The sequence below is a fragment of the Lacerta agilis genome, chromosome 3, assembly GCF_009819535.1.
Source record: "Lacerta agilis isolate rLacAgi1 chromosome 3, rLacAgi1.pri, whole genome shotgun sequence".
In the NCBI taxonomy this organism is placed as follows: domain Eukaryota; kingdom Metazoa; phylum Chordata; class Lepidosauria; order Squamata; family Lacertidae; genus Lacerta; species Lacerta agilis.
In genome coordinates this window covers 116,343,072-116,361,602 of record NC_046314.1, presented here as the reverse complement: position 1 = coordinate 116,361,602, position 18,531 = coordinate 116,343,072, and the positions used below count along the sequence as shown (strand labels likewise).

Here is an 18,531-nt window from a genome sequence, read left to right as displayed (position 1 = left end):
CCTCACAGAGGGTTTGTTGTGGGGGAGGAAGGGAAAGGAGAATGTGAGCCGCTTGGAGACTCCTTTGGGTAGTGAAAAGCGGGATATCAAATCCAAACTCTCCTTCTTCTTCTGATTGGCAAGCCCTAGGCTCTGTGGTTTAACCCACAGCGCCAGCCGCGTCCCTAGGCACAAACCTAGATGGCTTTAAAAGAGGGTTAGAGAAATGCAAAGAGGAGGGGGCCATGATGGCGAAGCAATTCCCTCCACAGTTTCATAGAATCATAGAGTTGGGAGGGATCCCAAGGGCCATCTAGTCCAACCCCCTGCAATACAGGAATCTTTTATCCAGTGTGGGGCTTGAACTCACAACCCTGAGATTAAGAGTCACATGCTCTACCAATTGAGCTATCCCTTAATATAGTTCGAGGTAGCAACGCTTCTGAGTACCAGAGTCTGGATCCTGCTTGCTGGCTCCCCGCAGACGTGGCCCCTAATCTAATCATGCATCTATATAAGCTGCTTTCATTCAAATAATCGTTTTCTATGAATGCAGCCTCCTAATGCATGCATTTTTGTAGACATTGGTTGGAGAATTGCATCACAAAAGTCAGATGAATGGGAAACCCAATGGATGGCTGTGTTTTGGTTCGGAAAGTGCAAATTTCACCTTGGAATGCAGACTGAATCAAACATCTTCCCTGTCAGTGCGGACAACTGGTTGCCAGCATGTAGAACAGGAAGATGGGCTGTTCATTTATTCTATTTCAAATATAAACCATTTAGAATCATAGAATTGTAGAGATGGAAGGGACCTCAAGGGTCATCTAGTCCAACCCTCTGCAACGCAGGTATCACAGCTAAAGAGACTCTGACAGGTGGCCACTAAACTGCTGCTTAAAAACCTCCAATGAAAGAGAGTCCATCTGAGGTTGTCCGTTTCACTGTCATACAGCTCTTACCATCAGAAAGGTATTCCTGATGTTTAGTCAGAATCTCCTGTAACCGGAAGCCAAGGTTCAAATCCTACTGTCCAGGGCAGCAGAAAACAAGCTTGCTCTGTCTTCCATGCAACAGCCCTTTGGATATTTGAAAATGGCTCTCATAAACCACATAAACCACAGAGCCTAGGGCTTGCTGATCAGAAGGTCGGCGGTTCGAATCCCCGCGACGGGGGGAGCTCCTGTTGCTCGGTCCCAGCTCCTGCCCACCTAGCAGTTCGAAAGCACGTCAAAAGTGCAAGTAGATAAATAGGTACCGCTTCGGCGGGAAGGTAAACGGCATTTCCGTGCGCTGCTCTGGTTTGCCAGAAGCGGCTTTGTCATGCTGGCCACATGACCCAGAAGCTGGACGCCGGCTCCCTTGGCCAGTAATGTGAGATGAGCGCCGCAACCCCAGAGTCGGACACAACTAGATCTAATGGTCAGGGGTCCCTTTACCTTTACCTCATATCTCTTTTCCTGTTTCCCAGGCTAAACATACCCAGCTCCTTCAACCATTCCTCATAAGGCTTGGTTTCCAGACCCTGGATCATCTTGGCTGTCCTCATCTGCACAACTTGCAGCTTGTCCATATCTTCCTTAAACTGCGGTGGCCAGATCAGGACACTCGACTTTTTTAAAAAATCAATCAGTCAGTCAATCAGTCAGTCAGTCAGTCACAGACTGATGTGGGAATGTGGAGAACTTAAGATTGAGAAAATGAGAGAAACCAGAATGGTCTTAGTTGCTTGTTCCTCAACCCTCTCTATGCTAACCTGCCCCCCAAGGAGCAACCACACCCTTTCCCAATTGGCTCTCAAGGTTATAGTAGAAAGTAGTAGTAGTAGTAGTAATTGCTTTTTTCTAGAAAAATAGGTGCCGTTACTCACCATGAAGTTGTTACAGTAAGTGCCACACTTATTAACAACAAAACAAAAGAGGTGCCAGTACTGCGTACCTGTGAGTACCCCCTAAACCCCCCCACTGATAATAATAATATTAATAATCCCCCCCCTTTCCCTTCATCAAAGACGCAAAGTGGCTTACATGTGAAACAGAAACAGCTAAAAACATAGCTGCTAATCATTTTTTTAAAAGTTAAACACACACACATTTTAGGAAAGCATGCAGATCATTAAGATGAAAAGAGAGGAGAGACCCCACAAGCCTCCAGCTCCCTGAAGCCAAGGCGGTGTCCCTACGCCCATTTTACGGGAATTGTCGATTGGCACCTATGACAGAAGCAGCCCTGGATCCATGGTGCACATTCTGTCACCAATGGTTACTGGGTCCCTCATTCCATTCTTCTCCCCGGGATTGACATTCCGGGCAGGAGAATGGGTCCGTGTTTAAGTCGCTCCATGAAGAAAAAGGACCTGGAAGAATATCAGGTGAGCAGAGGGACAGGCAATCCCTCAAACCCTCCTGTTGGTCATCATCACTTGTCCCAGACAGATATTCGTTGTCGTCCGTGAAGCGTAAACAACACCCCTGTGGTCTGCATTGTTCTAGTTGATCTGCTGTCATATTTATATACCTGAAGTAGTGCGCATGGCTGCCTTCCTCTCTGGTTTATCCTCACAATGGCCCCGTGAGGACAAGAGAGGCAGCGACTGTTCCCATGAGATTCCCTGGTTGAATGGAGACTTGCACCCTGGTCTCCCAGGTCTCTAACCACTATGCCACACTGCTTATGCTAGCCACGATCCTGGCCAAAAGCAAAGGATCACACCCTATGTCCGGCTGATGGGAAACCACACTGACCTGGGATGAAGATGGCTGAAACAGGCAGGATAGGTCCTGTCTGTAAGTGTGGGTCACATCCAGGCCTTTGAGCAACCTTCCCCAAGCTGGTGCCCTCCAGGCATTTCGGACCACCACTCCCATCAGTGTGGCATAGTGGTTAGAGGCTGCGATCGGATGGGAGTGAGTGGTGGTCCATAAATGTCTGGAAGGTACTGGTTTGGGGACAGCTGACTGCTGTCCCCATGGCAACAGCAACACAAATGTTTTCTTGCTTTCCTTGACACCTCGCGGAAGATGTGTGAGCTACCTTGAGCCAGCTGACTTTCCGCTCACTCTTAAATAGAGTCCCTTCAAGTCCCTCCAAGCAAAATCTACAGATCTCGGAAGTATTGTGGATGCTTTTGTCGAGATTCCTGCATTGCAGGGGGTTGGACTAGATTATCCTTGTGGGTTCCTTCCAACTCCACAGTTCAATGATTCTATTTTAACTCCCCTGAAAAATATACACAAGTATTGATCTCACAAAAAAACCCAAATTAGTCTCACATTTGTCTCGGGGGGGGGGGAGAATGAGGCAGTTTCCACCAATTAATCACCTTAGCTGATTAGTCAGCTGCCTTAATTGGTTAATTCGTTGCTTGCATGTAATTATGCTTGGAGGCTGTGGAAACTTTAAGGTAGGCTCCCTTCTGAGATGTTCAAGGAAGTGTGGAAGTGTGAGTTGATGTACTGCCCAATAAACGAAAGCTATCACTCAGAGTTGGAAAGAAAGCAATGTCTAGTATTTCCATCTTCTTTCTTTAACACTGAAAAAAAAAAACCAACAACACCAGGACACAGCAGCTTTAAAAATATTAAAAGCAAAGGTAAGCCATCATGGATCAAATTTAAAACAATTCCAAAATCCACAGCAGGGTAATGCAGTTATTGTCATTTTGGTTGATCCTAATGCAGGCCAGTGGCATAGGGAGGGGGGTGAAGGGGGTAGGGAGCCCCAGGTACCACCCTGGAGAGGGTGAAACTCTGGGCACCCCTCTTTGGCTCACCTCCGCCCGGACGGGCTTGCTCGGGGCTCGCCCGCCGGCAGTGCGCCGCTACAGAGCGCTGCGTGCCGTCGGCGGAACCCCAAGCAAGCCTGTCCCTGGCTGGCTTGCTGGCAGCGTGCTGCTCCTGAGGCAGCAAACCTGGAAGCACCCAGGGGCATGGTTTTGCTCCCAGCACGCATGCGCAGTGTGAGTATGACTACGTGCATCGGATGCACGCTGCGCCTGCGCACTGAGAGCGGCACGCTGCTGGCGGGCCAGCCTCGGATGGGCTTGCTCGGGGCTCTCCTGCTGGCAGCGCACTGCTACAGAACGTTGGGTGCCACCGATGGGCCCCGAGCAAGCCGCGCACCGCTCCAAGCATGCATGCGCAGCGTGCGTCCGACACATGTGTCATACACACACTGCGCATGTGTGCTGGGAGCAAAAGCACGCCCCTGGGTGCTTCCGTGTTTGCCGCCCCAGGTACTGACCGAACCCAAAGGGTGCTCATCAATGGCTCCTCTTCATCCTGGAGAGAAGTGACTAGTGGGGTGCCACAGGGTTCTGTCTTGGGCCCAGTCTTATTCAACATCTTCATCAATGACTTGGATGATGGGCTCGAGGGCATCCTGATCAAGTTTGCAGATGACACCAAATTGGGAGGGGTGGCTGATACCCCAGAGGACAGGATCACACTTCAAAATGACCTTAACAGATTAGACAACTGGGCCAAAGCAAACAAGATGAATTTTAACAGGGAGAAATGTAAAGTACTACTCTTGGGCAAAAAAAATGAAAGGCACAAATACAGGATGGGTGACACCTGGCTTGAGAGCAGTACATGTGAAAAGGATCTAGGAGTCTTGGTAGACCACAAACTTGACATGAGTCAACAGTGTGATGCAGCGGCTAAAAAAGCCAATGCAATTCTGGGCTGCATCAATAGGAGTATAGCATCTAGATCAAGGGAAGTAATAGTACCACTGTATTCTGCTCTGGTCAGACCTCACCTGGAATACTGTGTCCAGTTCTGGGCACCACAGTTCAAGAAGGATACTGACAAGCTGGAACGTGTCCAGAGGAGGGCAACCAAAATGGTCCAAGGCCTGGAAACGATGCCTTATGTGGAACGGCTTAGGGAGCTGGGTATGTTTAGCCTGGAGAAGAGAAGGTTAAGGGTGATAGGATAGCCATGTTCAAATATATAAAAGGATGTCATATAGAGGAGGGTGAAAGGTTGTTTTCTGCTGCTCCAGAGAAGCGGACACGGGGCAATGGATTCAAACTACAAGAAAGAAGATTCCACCTAAACATTAGGAAGAACTTCCTGACAGTAAGAGCTGTTGGACAGTGGAATTTGCTGCCAAGGAGTGTGGTGGAGTCTCCTTCTTTGGAGGTCTTGAAGCGGAGGCTTGACAGCCATCTGTCAGGAATGCTTTGATGGTGTTTCCTGCTTGGCAGGGGGTTGGACTGGATGGCCCTGGTGGTCTCTCCCAACTCTATGATTCTATGATTCTATGACTATTTATACCACTCACATCTGGCTGGGTTTCCCCTGCCACCCCGTGCTGCTCCCAACAGAATATTAAAAACACGATAAACCATCAAACATTAAACCATCAAACATATACAGGGCTGCCTTCTGATGTCTTCTAAAAGTTATGCTGTTCTTTATCTCCTTGACATCAGATGGGAGGGCGTTCCACAGGGCGGGCGCCACCACCGAGAAGGCCCTCTGCCTGTTTCCCTGTAGCTTTGCTACTCACAGTGAGGGAACCACCAGAAGGTCCTTTGAGCTGGACCTCAGTGTCCAGGCTGAGTGATGGGGGGTGGAGGAGATGACTATTAGCCACGATGCCTAAGCTCTGGATCCACAATTGGAGGCAGCTTCGAAATCCCACCCACTCTGAAGACTTCGGCAGGTATCCCATCAGGTCCGCTGGCTTTGTTGTTTTTCGTTTGGTTAATAGCTGTACAAAACTCATATTGTTAAAACCGTGTTTATGGAAGACAATCTTACTTGGCTACGAGTGATCACAGAAGAAGAAGAAGAAGAAGAAGAAGAAGAAGAAGAAGAAGAAGAAGAAGAAGAGGAGGAGGAGGAGGTGGAGGAGGAGGAAGAAGAAGAGGAAGAGGAAGAAGAAGACAAAGAAGCAGCTTCTAAATACCTGTAGCTGGAAATCACAGAAAGGAAGGGTGCTCTTAGGCTCAAATTCTGCTTTTGGGTTTCCTATTGAGGGATGTGGCTGGCCATTGTGAGAACAGGATTCTCTCGTTACCTTCTTATGTTCTTGCAACGTGTGTTATATGACATGAGCTGGGTGCCCCCAACAAATCCAATATAGGGTTCATGTTGTTGCATTATCTCTCCTGCAGGTGCTGACATTTCTGACCAAGGGGGAGATCCTACGGTAGGTCCATCTCTAATTTGGCTCCTAGCTGCCCTCCGGTCCTGCTATTTATGTACACACATCTTGAGACCCCGCCCACCCCTTACATTTAAACAGCAACGACTTTCCCGGAAGAATCCCGAGAATTGTAGTTTGTTAAGGGTGCTGAGGGTTGTTAGGGGACCCCAATTCCCATCGCAGAGCCACAATTTCCTTTTTAAAAAATATTATTTTTTATTTGGTTTTACAAATTAATGTTTACATTCCAAATCACAAATAAAAACAGATGCACAAGGTTCTCTTGTATCTTTGGACTTCCCTCCACTGCTCCATGGGCTCCGTACTTGTCCTTTTTTTATTGCAGATTTTAAGTCACTCCAATTATTTGATTACAGGTGGGTAGCCGTGTTGGTCTGCCATAGCCAAAAATAAAATAAAAATAAAATTCTTTCCAGTAGCACCTTAGAGACCAACTAAGTTTGTTCTTGGTATGAGCTTTCGTGTGCATGCACACTTCTATTATTTGATTGTCCTTTATACCCAAAGTCCTTGTCACATTACAAGTGTTATTTGAGTCCTCCTAAAAATTTCAGTTGTTTACAGTGGTCTCCCAAATATAATATGAATTTCCGCCATTCTTTATTAAAATTTAGATCTTCCTGATTTCTGTCCCCCGTCCTCCGTCATTTCCACCATCTCTGCATAGTCCATCAATTTGGTCTGCCATTCTGCTCTGGTAGGAACCTTGTTGTCTTTTCACCTCTGGGCTAAAAGCAAGGGGTGAGATGGCCACAAATAGCTTTGTCATGTATAATGAGATAAGAATCCAATGTCTCTATTAAGACCAGGTCTCTCCATGGTTTTAAGTTTGGTAATAAATTGCAATTCAGCAACTTCTCTTTCCAGTCTATTTCTGAAAGCCATCTCACCCCTTGCTTTTTCCTGTAAGACCAATTGCAGTCGTTAACAGTCGTCAACAGGTTTAACCACACCTATCAGCCAATCACCCGTTCCCACCACCCTTCTGAGTAATACCCCTCCCCCTTCCTCTCACTATATTTAAGGATCTGGTGACTTCTGTTTCAGTGTATCTGCAGAAGTGTGCATGCACACAAAAGCTCATACCAAGAACAAACTTAGTTGGTCTCTAAGGTGCTACTGGAAGGAATTTTCTGTTTGTTTGTTTGTTTCGACTATGGCAGACCAACAAGGCTACCTACCTGTAACAACAACAACAACAATTTTATTATTTATACCCCACCCACCTGGCTGTGTTTCCCCAGCCACTCTGGGCGGCTGCATTCAGTAATGCGTTACAGGACAGACTCCAAAGAGTCTAGCACACAAATTATGCAGCAAATATACCTCAACTTAGCTGTCCATCCATTAACCCAGGGGTCCCCAAACTGTGGCCCGGGGGCCGGATGTGGCCCAATCACCTTCTAAATGTGTCCCACTGACGGTCCGGGAATCAACGTGTTTTTACATGAGTAGAATGTGTCCTTTTATTTAAAATGCATCTCTGGGTTATTTGTGGGGCATAAGAATTCGTTCATTATTTTTTTCAAAATATAGTCTGGCCCCACACAAGGTCTGGGGAAGTGTCACCCCCAGCAAGGCGTTGCCTGGGGCGGCCCGCCCCCCACCCCCTTGCTACGCCCCTGCCCATGCTCATCTTCTGCTTGTGGGCTTCCCAGAGGCATCTGGTTGGGCCACTGTGAGAACAGGATGGTGCATTAGATGGGCCACTGGCCTGATCCAGCAGGCTCTTTTTAAGTTTTTAAGACACAGTGGTACCTTGGTTCTCAAACTTAATCCGTTCCAGAAGTCCGTTCCAAAACCAAGGCGTGCTTTCCCATAGAAAGTAATGCAAAGTGGATTAATCCGTTCCATTTAAAAACAACCCCCTAAAACTGCAATTTAACATGAATTTTACTATCTAACGAGACCATTGATCCATAACATGAATGCAATAAACAATGTACTGCAGTCGCACAATCAATCAACCAACCAACCAACCAACCAACCAATCAGTAGCTGAACTGGGTTCCACACAGTCACAAAAACAAAACGAAAAGAGCTGCAAAAACAAAAACGCAAAATAAATAGCAAAAACAGACAGAACTCAGTGTGACACTCAAATTGGAAGCCCAACACTCAAATCAGAGCACGTTCAGCTTCTGAAATAAGTTCGCAAACAGGAACACTTACTTCCGGGTTTGCAGTGTTTGGGTTCCAAGTTGTTTGAGTACCATGGCGTTTGAGAACCAAGGTGCCACTGTATTTTCTTAAGGAGCTTAGATGGTGCAAGCCCAGCCCAGCCAATAGCCTGCCGTTTCCCTTTGCTTTCAGAATCTATGATGCTTTCCGCAGTGACTGCCCTCAAGGAAAGGATTATAGAAAGGAGAAACTCACCTCAGATCAAGTCTCCACCTGGCCCCAGCTGAAGGTAAGCCTACCAGCGAGATGAGAGTGTGACCTGCACTCTGGGGTGACCTGCTCAGACTTGAGAGCCAGTGTGGTGTAGTGGTTTAGAGCGGTGGACTCGTAATCTGGGGAACCGGGTTCGCGTCTCTGCTCTTCCACATGCAGCTGCTGGGTGACCTTGGGCTAGTCACACTTCTTTGAAGTCTCTCAGCCCCACTCACCTCACAGTTTGTTGTGGGGGAAGAAGGGGAAGGAGAATGTTAGCCGCTTTGAGATTCCTTGGGTAGTGATAAAGCGGGATATCAAATCCAAACCTCTTCTTTGAGAGCCAGTGTGGTGTAGTGGTTAAGAGCTGTAGACTCGTAATCTGGTGAACCGGGTTCACTTCCCCTCTCCTCCACATGCAGCTGCTGGGTGACATTGGGCTAGTCACACTTCTCTGAAGTCTCTCAGCCCCACTCACCTCACAGACAAAACAAAATAAAAAATTCCTTCCAGTAGCACCTTAGAGACCAACTAAGTTTGTTGTGGGGGAGGAAGGGAAAGGAGAATGTGAGCCGCTTTGAGACTCCTTCGGGTAGTGATAAAGCGGGATATCAAATCCAACCCCCCCCCTCCTCCTCCTCCTCCTCCTCCTCTTCTTCTTCTTCTTCGGTGGGAGATCTCTGGAAGAGCATCTCTTTGCAAAAATGCATGGAAATGTTGAACACGGGAGGGGAGCTGGTCAAGGTGTTGGTGCAAAAAAAGGAAAAAGGAGGTTTCCTGGATGCCAAGATTCAAGTTTGGGGCAAGTATGGTACTCTTTGACGAGAGAACCCCAGCAGAGACTGAAAATAAGAAAATGCGCAGCAAAGTAAAGCATGGAGATATAGGTTGTTGAACCTTAAACATTCCTCAGTTGCCCTGCTGACAATTTTATTTCCCAGAAGGTGGCAGAAGCAACAATGATTCTGTGAAGATATGCCCCACCAAGTGAGTTCCAAAAAGCCCCCTTAAAAAGTTCCGTTCCAAAGTTTCTCTCTAGCATGGAAAAAGACCACACAGTTGGTAAAGTCAAGATGGTTTACTTACAAACTCTCCAAATTCATTTGCTTCAGAAAGCTGCATAGGCAGTAAAACTTAGCTGAGTTACAAAGTAGTGAAAGTTCCTATATCATTGGTATAGGAACTCAAGAGTGGCTTGTGACAGCCATGTGGTTGAGCTGGAGCAGCCAGCCCAAACCTCTTCACATGCTGAGATTCCCAGGGAGATGGAGAGAGATTATTATTATTATTATTATTATTTACTTACAAATGTTCCAAAGGTCAGATTCATGTGCTTTTCCATACACCAGTCAGAAAGGTTGCACAGGCAGTAAAACTGTGTTCCAAAAGTGGTGAAACTACCAAGATTATTCACATAGGAACTCAAGAGTGGCTTGTGAAAGCCGTGCGGTTGAGGTGGAGCAGCTAGCTCAAATGTCTTCACAAACTGAGCTTCTCAGATAGACGGAGAGAGAACAATGCCTTGATTACCTAGTTCCTCCCAAGGTGAGGGGAAGTGACCTAGGCTAAGCCTGGCAGGACAGCTTACTCACTCTATGGTATTAACCCTTTCATGCACTAATTTGACATAAGGTTATATGAGGCTGGTTGCCCCACACCAGAAAGGGACAGCACATTGAGAGGGAGAGAGGGAGGGGGAGGGAGGGAGAGGGGGAGGGAAAGAGGGAGAGAGAGGGAGAGAGGGAGGGAGAGAGGGAGGGAGGGAGGGAGGGAAAGAGGGAGAGAGGGAGGGAGGGAGAGAGAGAGAGGGAGAGAGGGAGAGGGAGAGAGAAAGGTAGAGAGGGAGGGAGAGAGAGGGGGGAGAGAGGGAGGGAGGGAGGGAGAGAGAGGGGGGAGAGGGAGAGAGAGGGAGAGAGAAAGGGGGAGAGGGAGGGAGAGAGGGAGGGAGGGAGAGGGAGAGGGAGAGGGAGAGGGAGAGGGAGAGGGAGAGGGAGAGGGAGAGGGAGAGGGAGGGAGGGAGGGAGGGAGGGAGAGAGACAGACAGACAGACAGACAGACAGACAAGGAAGCACATCTTACAAGATGCCTGCATTGATTTCAAAGTCATAGAATCATGGAACTGATTGAGTTGGAAGGCACCGATCATCATCATCACCATCATTTTATTTGTACGCCGCCTTTCCAAGGCAGCTTACAACATGACAAGGTTTACATAATTACAAACATAACCAAAGACATAAACACATCAACAATACACAACCAAATGGAAACAATTTCCACGGAAATCATAAGATCTAAAACTAAAGATACAAGAATAACATCAATAACAGCAAAAAGCTTTCTCAACAACACTCCAGCCCAAGAATCTGTTCAACAGCCTCAGCTTTTGTAGCTGGAGTCAGTCCGCACTCCACTCTCCCAGGCCAGATGGGAAAGGGCCAGCAAGGCAGGGTGCGGGTCTTCCAGGGCTCACATTTAAAACAACACAGATAAAAATTAAAAACAATTTAAAAGCAGCTACAGTCCTTGAGAAGGGACACGGGTGGCGCTGTGGGTTAAACCACTGTGCCGCTTGGGCTTGCCGATCGAAAGGTTGGCGGTTCGAATCCCCGTGACGGAGTGAGCTCCCGTTGTTCAGTCCCAGCTCCTGCCAACCTAGCAGTTTGAAAGCACACCAGCGCAAGTAGATAAATAGGCACCGCTCTGGCAGGAAGGTAAACGACATTTCCGTGCGCTGCTCTGGTTTCGCCAGAAGCGGCTTTGTCATGCTGGCCACATGACCCGGAAAAACTGTTTGTGGAAGCAGACAAATGCCGGCCTACTTGCCTTTAAAGCGAGATGAGCGCCGCAACCCCAGAGTCGTTCACGACTGGACTTAATTGTCAGGGGTCCCTTTACCTTTTCCCAGTCCTTGTGAAGACTGTCAGGCTCCGCCCCCAAGCCAGATGGAGACAGGTAAGGCCAGGGTCCTTCAGGCCCTCAGCAGGCAGTCCTCCTAAAGAGTCATCTATTCTAAAGGATTCCTGCCAAATGACCATTTAACTTCTGTAATAATAATAATAATAATAATAATAATAATAATAATAATAATATATTGGCACCCCGCCCATCTGGCTGCGTCTCCCTGGCCACTCTGGGCAGCTTCCAACAAATATTAAAATACATTAGAATATCACAGATTAAAAACTTCCCTAAACAGGGCTGCCTTCAGGTGTTTTCTGAATGTCAGGTAGTTGTTTATCTCTTTGACCCCTGATGGGAGGGCATTCCAAAGGGCGGGCGCCACCACCGAGAAGGCCCTCTGCCTGGTTCCCTGTAACTTCGCTTCTCACAGTGAGGGAACTGCCAGAAGGCCCTTGGAGCTAGACCTCAGTGTCCGGGCTGGACAATGGTGTACAGGTATACAGGACCAAGGCTGTTTAGGGCTTTCAGGGTCAGCACCAATACTTTAAAAGCTCAAATGAAGGAGTGTCCACCACCACCTCCCGAGAGAGTCTGCTCCCCTGTCAAACCGCTCTTGTCACCAGAAAGTTCTGCCTTTCAATTTGAGTCCGTGGGTTGCGGGGTCTTCCCTACGAGAGCAGCAGAAAACAAGCTCCCCTTCAGGTATCCAAAGACGGCTGTCATATTGCCTCTCAGCCTTCTCTTCTCCAGGCTAGACATGCCAAACTCCCTCAACTGTTCCTCACAAGGCCTCATACCTTCATACCTAAGGGACCGCCTCTCCTGGTACGTCCCGGGTAGGACCTTAAGGTCCTTAAATAATAACTTTTTGGAGGTCCCGAGCCACAAGAATACTAGGTTGGCTTCAACTAGGGCCAGGGCCCTCTCAGTATTGGCCCCGACTTGGTGGAACGGTCTGTCACAAGAGACCAGGGCCCTGCGGGATTTGGCATTTTTCCGCAGGGCCTGCAAGACGGAGCTGTTCCACCTGGCCTTTGGGTTGGTTTCTGTTTAACCCTGATGTTTCGTTCTTTTGGTGTGGTTGGTGGGCTACTTAAAAATGAGGCTGCAGTCTAAATTAAATTTTAAATTATATTTTAATCTGTATTTTAATGAATTGTTGTATGTTTTTGTTGCGATTTTTTTGGTGTTAGCAGCCCTGAGCCTGGTTTGGCGGAGAAGGGCGGGGTATATAAAAAAATCATTATTATTATTATTATTATTATTATTATTATTTGGTTCCCAGACATTATGCAATGTTTGCATTGGTTCCAAAGTCTTCTTTTCACTTGCTGCCTCCCAACCCAAGCGTTCATGTGCAAACCCGAACTTCCTTCAGAAATCCAACACTTTTAATTAACATGAAGCTCCCAGCCATCCTGGGCTGACTGCACAAATAAGAAGGAGCCCGCGCCTTCTTCTTAATGAACTCTCACATCATTACTTTCCCCTCGGTGCACAGAGCAGCCCCGGAAGGCGCTTTGGGGACGGGGCAGGTCTGCTATGCAAACCTTTCCATTCCCTCGCCCATCCTCTGAGGTGGGACCTGGCATTTGCCTGCCCTGCTACAAACTGACCTCCTCGTGGATTCTCCATGTTGCAATGCACTCCTCGAACACTGAGCATATCAAAATAAGCTCTGAAAGGTATACTTTTCAGGGGGAAATATACCTAGAAACATGCAAGAAAAATAAAATTCAAAAATGCTTTCAGAATGCATATTTAAATGCAGATTTTTCTAAACTGATAGTTGCAGGTAATAGTAGTAGTAGTAGTAGTAGTAGTAGTAATAATAATAATAATAATAATAATAATAATAATATTTATACCCCGTCCATCTGGCTGGGTTTCCCCACCACTCTGGGCAGCTCCCAACAGAATATTAAAAGCCCAATAAAACATCAAACATTAAAAACTTCCCTAAACAGGGCTGCCTTCAGATGTCTTCTAAAAGTCAGATAGTTGTTTATTTCCTTGACATCTGGTGGGAGGGCGTTCCACAGGGCAGGTGCCACCACTGAGAAGGCCCTCTGCCTGGTTCCCTGTAATTTCACTTCTCGCAGGGAGGGAACCACCAGAAGGCCCTTGGAGGTGGACCTCAGTATCCGGGCTGAACGATGGGGGTGGAGACGCTCCTTCAGGTATACAGGACCGAGGCCGTTTAGGTTGGCCAACCAACCTCTGTTTAGAAACCTCCATTGACAGCGAATCCACCACCTTCTGAGGGAGTCCGTTCCACGGACAGCTCTGACCATCAGAAAGTCCTTGCTAATGTTTAGCCGGAATCTCCTTTCTTGCAACTAGAAGCCAATGGTGGGTGTTCTGTCCCAGGTGGTGGTCTCAGTCACATGGGGTTCTAGCCCCAAAAAGGGCAGCCTAGGCAAGGGATTTGGTTCAACATGACAAGCCGGGCAAGGAAAGCAAAGTCTCCAGAAACTCTTCTGCAGCACCAGGAAACGCAGGGGAACATCCACTAGGATGCAAAACTCTCCATTCCCCCCAAAAATAATATCTTTGCATTTAAGGCAAGACTCTCTCCTGCAAGATGATAGTTCTAATTGCGCCTCCTGATCCACAACTCAGGCCTGTTTCACCAGAGCCCATGCAAGTCATGTTTAAAGATTCAGGCACTGCGGGGTTTAATTAAAACCCAGGAAATAAATATATTTAGCCACACTGTCAATTTGGATTACAGTGAGCGTGTTTACATTTTTTTGCACATTTAATTAATGCTATTTGCATAGGAGGAGGCACTCGGCGTTTGTTGAGGCGCACTCCTCGCAACTGAGAAATGCGATCCCGCCCCTCTGAAAATATCACAGGGCTGTGGTGCAAGGGACAATTTAAAGTCCCCCCCCCTCGCACGCACACACACACAAACACGCACACAACACTCCAGAAACAACATTGCTATGTCTCGGTGGTACAGTGGTACCCCGCTAGACGAATGCTTCGCTAGACGAAAAACTCGCTAGACGAAAGCATTCGTCTAGCGGGAGGCTGCCCCGCTAGACGAAAAAGTCTATGGGGCTGCCTCGCAAGACGAAAAAATTTCGTCTTTTTTTTTTTTCGTTTTGCGGAGCGCGGCTCCCATTGCCGCTCCGCAAGACGAAAACCCCGCTAGACGAAAATTTTCGCGGGACGAATTATTTTCGTCTAGCGGGGCACCACTGTACTTAAGAATGTTTGAACAAGAGAGGGTTAGAAAGATTCGTAGCGGAGTGGGCTATCGATGGCTCCTAGCCAGGATGGCTCTGCTCTGCCCCAGGACTTCTGAACCCCAATTGCTGGAAACCTCAGGAGGTGAGAGTTGCTCTTGTGTTCGAATCCTGCTTGCTGGTTTCCCATTGAGGCATCTGGCTGGCCACTGCGAGAACAGGATGCCGGACTAACTGGGCCACAGAATTTTAGAGTAGGGAGGGACCCCGAGGGTCATCTAGTCCCACCCCCTGCACTGCAGGAATCTCAACTAAAGCAACAGCCATGAGAAATGGCCCTCCAACCGCTGCTTAAATCAGGGGTAGGCAACCTAAGGCCCGTGGGCCAGATGCGGCCCAATCGCCTTCTAAATCCGGCCCACGGACGGTCTGGGAACCAGCATGTTTTTACATGAGTAGAATGTGTGTTTTTACTTAAAATGCATCTCTGGGTTATTTGTGGGGCATAGGAAATCGTTCATTTCCCCCCCCCCCCTTCGAAATATAGTCCGGCCCACCACATGGTCTGAGGGACGGTGGACCGGCCCACGGCTGAAAAAGGTTGCTGGCCCCTGGCTTAAATACTTCCAAGGAAGGAGAGTCCACCACCTCCAGAGGGAATCCGTTCCACTGTTGAACAGCTCTTACCATCACAGAGTTCTTCCTGGTGTTATTTGGGATAACTTTTATTGTAACTTGAAGCCATTGTTTTGGGTCCTACTCCTCCGGAGCAGGAGAAAACAACCTTGCCCCCTCTTCCATGGGGCGGCCCTTGAGATATTTGGAGATGGCTCTCCTATCTCCTCTCAGTCTCCTCTTTGCCAGGCGAAACATACCCAGCTCCTTCAACTGTTCCTCATCAGGCTTGGTTTCTAGAGCCCTGATCACCCTAGTTGCCCTCCTCTGCACACCTTGTCAGTATCCTTCTTGAACTGTGGTGCCCAGAACTGGACACAGGACTCCAGGTGGGGTCTGACCAAGGCAGAATAGAGCGGTATGTTTTATGTCGCTTTGTGTGACCGCTGTACTGTTGATGCAGCCTAGAGATATTCGATGCTGCCTCTGGTAGCACAGAAGTTTGGGTCCATCTGAGGTCATCCTGGGGGTGTGAGACATTCGCTAAGCATCTGTAGCACCCGAAAACATTGCTGGCAGAAACAGTACCTTAATTTGGAGGCAGGGCAGAGGGAAGGGAGAGGGATGCAATTGTTCTGCTTTTGCAGAGAGAGGAATGTCACCTTGTATTTGCGAAGCAACCGACACAAGAGAGAGTTTGCTTTTGTTGCACAGTTCAGAAGCCTTTAAGCTCGCTGCTTTCCAACTCAGTGCTTGCTGCTGAATTTCTAAATAAGGATCACTGGGATGTTTTTGGCCACCGCTAAGAGACGCGGCTGTCAGGGAGAGAAATGATGGCACGCAGGGATGCTGAACATGGCCGGGATGATTAATTCCCTCTCCTTGAGGGCTGCCTTGCAAAGAGCTCCGTGCGAGATCCGGCAAGCCATGTTCGACATGGTGCCATTTGGCAACGGGCAGCCTTGTCAGGATCCCTGCGCTGCGTTATCAGAAGAGTGCTGCTGCGTTCGCTCAGATGCACAGATAATTCCAGGGAGCCCTTGAGGAGCTGACAAATTTAACTGTGCCACTTACCACTGCCTTTGCCTTGCGGCTTCTGGAGGTTTCTGGGAGCACAGAGGGAGAGATAAGGTCAGGCTTCCTCAACCTCGGCCCTCCAGATGTTTTGGGACTACAATTCCCATCATCCCTGACCACTGGTCCTGTTAGCTAGGGATCATGGGAGTTGTAGGCCAAAAACATCTGGAGGGCCGAGGTTGAGGAAGCCTGGATAAGGACAGAAGAGCCTGCCGGATCAGGTCCATGGCAGATCTAGCCTAGCATCCTGTTACATAAGTACTTGAGAAGAGATTGCAGGATCAGGTCCATGGACACCCTCGGTGGTGGGCTCTTCTTCCTTGGATGTTTTAAAGAAGAGGTTGGCCCTCAGGGTCCCTTCCAGCTCTACAATTCTATGATATGACACCTCTACAGTGACCTCAGATGGATCCACATTCCTGTGCAGTGGGAGGAAGCATTGGATAAACTAACAGCTGAATAAACTAAATTGTATACTATTTACTTGTTGTTGTTGAGTCGTTTAGTCTTGTCCGACTCTTCGTGACCCCATGGACCAGAGCACGCCAGGCACACCTATCCTTCACTGCCTCCCGCAGTTTGGCCAAACTCATGTTAGTAGCTTCGAGAACACTGTCCAACCATCGCATCCTCTGTCGTCCCCTTCTCCTTGTGCCCTCCATCTTTCCCAACACCAGGGTCTTTTCCAGGGAGTCTTCTCTCCTCATGAGGTGCTCAAAATCCTTTCTGCACGGCTGTATCACTTTACAAACGAAACTCCAGTTATCAGAAGAGGAAAAAGCGCCGCACACAAATGTATAAGGACCCTACCAGTTCCCCATCACCCCTCCTTGCATCGTTATGGTCCCTTCTGACCCCAGGCTCAATGCCAGAGCGGACTGTACCATGTATCAGGTTTCCAAAGGGAGGGGGGAGGAGATAGTAAATCTAGGGCAAGGGTTTAATTCTATTAAAGGGGCATTTAAGAGAGAGACCAGGGTTCGAATCTCGCTACTAAGCTCGCCGAGTGACCCTGGGCCAGCCTGAGCTACAACACAGGGTTGTTGTGGCTGGGACAAACCAGAAGTTGAACAGGAGAACTTCTTCAATTTGACCAAATCAATACAATCATTAAAAAAAAAAAAAAAAAAAAAACATTAAAAAACCACAGCAACGTGTGGCCGGGTCAGCTAGTAAATAATAAATTCTTATTATTATTCCAACTAAACATCAGGAAGAACATTTTGAGGGCAAGAGCTGTTTGACAGCAGAACGGTCGTCCTCAGAAGGTAGTGGACTCTCCGTCATAGGAGGTTGTTAAACAGAAGTTGGCTGAGTATCCATTGGAGATTCTTCAGCTGAGATTCCTGCAATGCAGAAGGTTAGACTAGATGAACATTTTGGGTTCCTTCCAACTCTGCCATTCTACGATTCTGTTTATTAAAAAAAAAAAAAACAAGAAGCCCAAAGCCAGTCATTTATTTGTGTTTGTTGACATGGCTCGTGAGTGTCAAAGGGGACACTGAAAATAGCCGGCTTCTGCGACGCAGCCTAATTAGGGAGGCAGGCTTCAGTACAAAAGCAAGGAACACGTTCTGCAATGTTTTCGGAGAGAGAAACGGCCGCATCTTAATGAGGCTGCTTTTTTCCACTGCCGAATCCTGGCACGCTAATGGGCCAAACAGCGCCTGCTCTGAAAATTAGAGGGTGCGTTTGCTACGGGGCAGGTATAAATTTAAATCCTCGATCTGCGTATGGGGTGTCATCCGGCTGAAGCCTTTGGAGGAGGAAGAAGGAGAAGGAGTCATCTAAGCAACTGCCTGACTTTTATTAATAAGCTAACAATAAAGTTTAGAAGAGGAGGAAATTCTGACTTTAAACTTTCATGATGTGCTGATGCACCACAGAGAAAACTGCTGGGGGAAGGGGGCACGATTTATTTATTTATTACATTTATATGTCACCTTTTCTCCTAAGCTGCTCTAGGTGGGGCACATGGTTCAGTGGTGCTTCTAAATGCCAGTTGCAGGAAACAACAGGAGTGGAACATGAGAACATTAGGAGAGCTTAGCTGCTGGATCAGGCCAAAGGGGGCCCATCTAGTCCAGCACCCCATTCCCACAGTCAGGGTCGTCTTAGCCATAGAGGCTAGTGGCGCAGGGAACCACGGCGCCACGTTCTGGAGGGCGCCAGGGAAGAGGTGTAGGCTGGACACGGCACCTCCTGG

The 18,531-nt window shown here is 48.0% G+C and overlaps 1 protein-coding gene across 1 annotated transcript in view; it reads left to right on the top strand.

The window, feature by feature from the left end:
- Window positions 1–2,320: 2,320 nt before the first annotated feature.
- The window catches only part of CIB4 (calcium and integrin binding family member 4), a 30,840-nt gene continuing 14,629 nt past the window's right edge, over window positions 2,321–18,531 (top strand). The window contains 3 exon segments of the mRNA XM_033145495.1: window positions 2,321–2,350; window positions 6,107–6,141; window positions 8,473–8,569. Of these exon segments, the coding sequence (XP_033001386.1) occupies window positions 2,321–2,350; window positions 6,107–6,141; window positions 8,473–8,569 (162 nt within the window).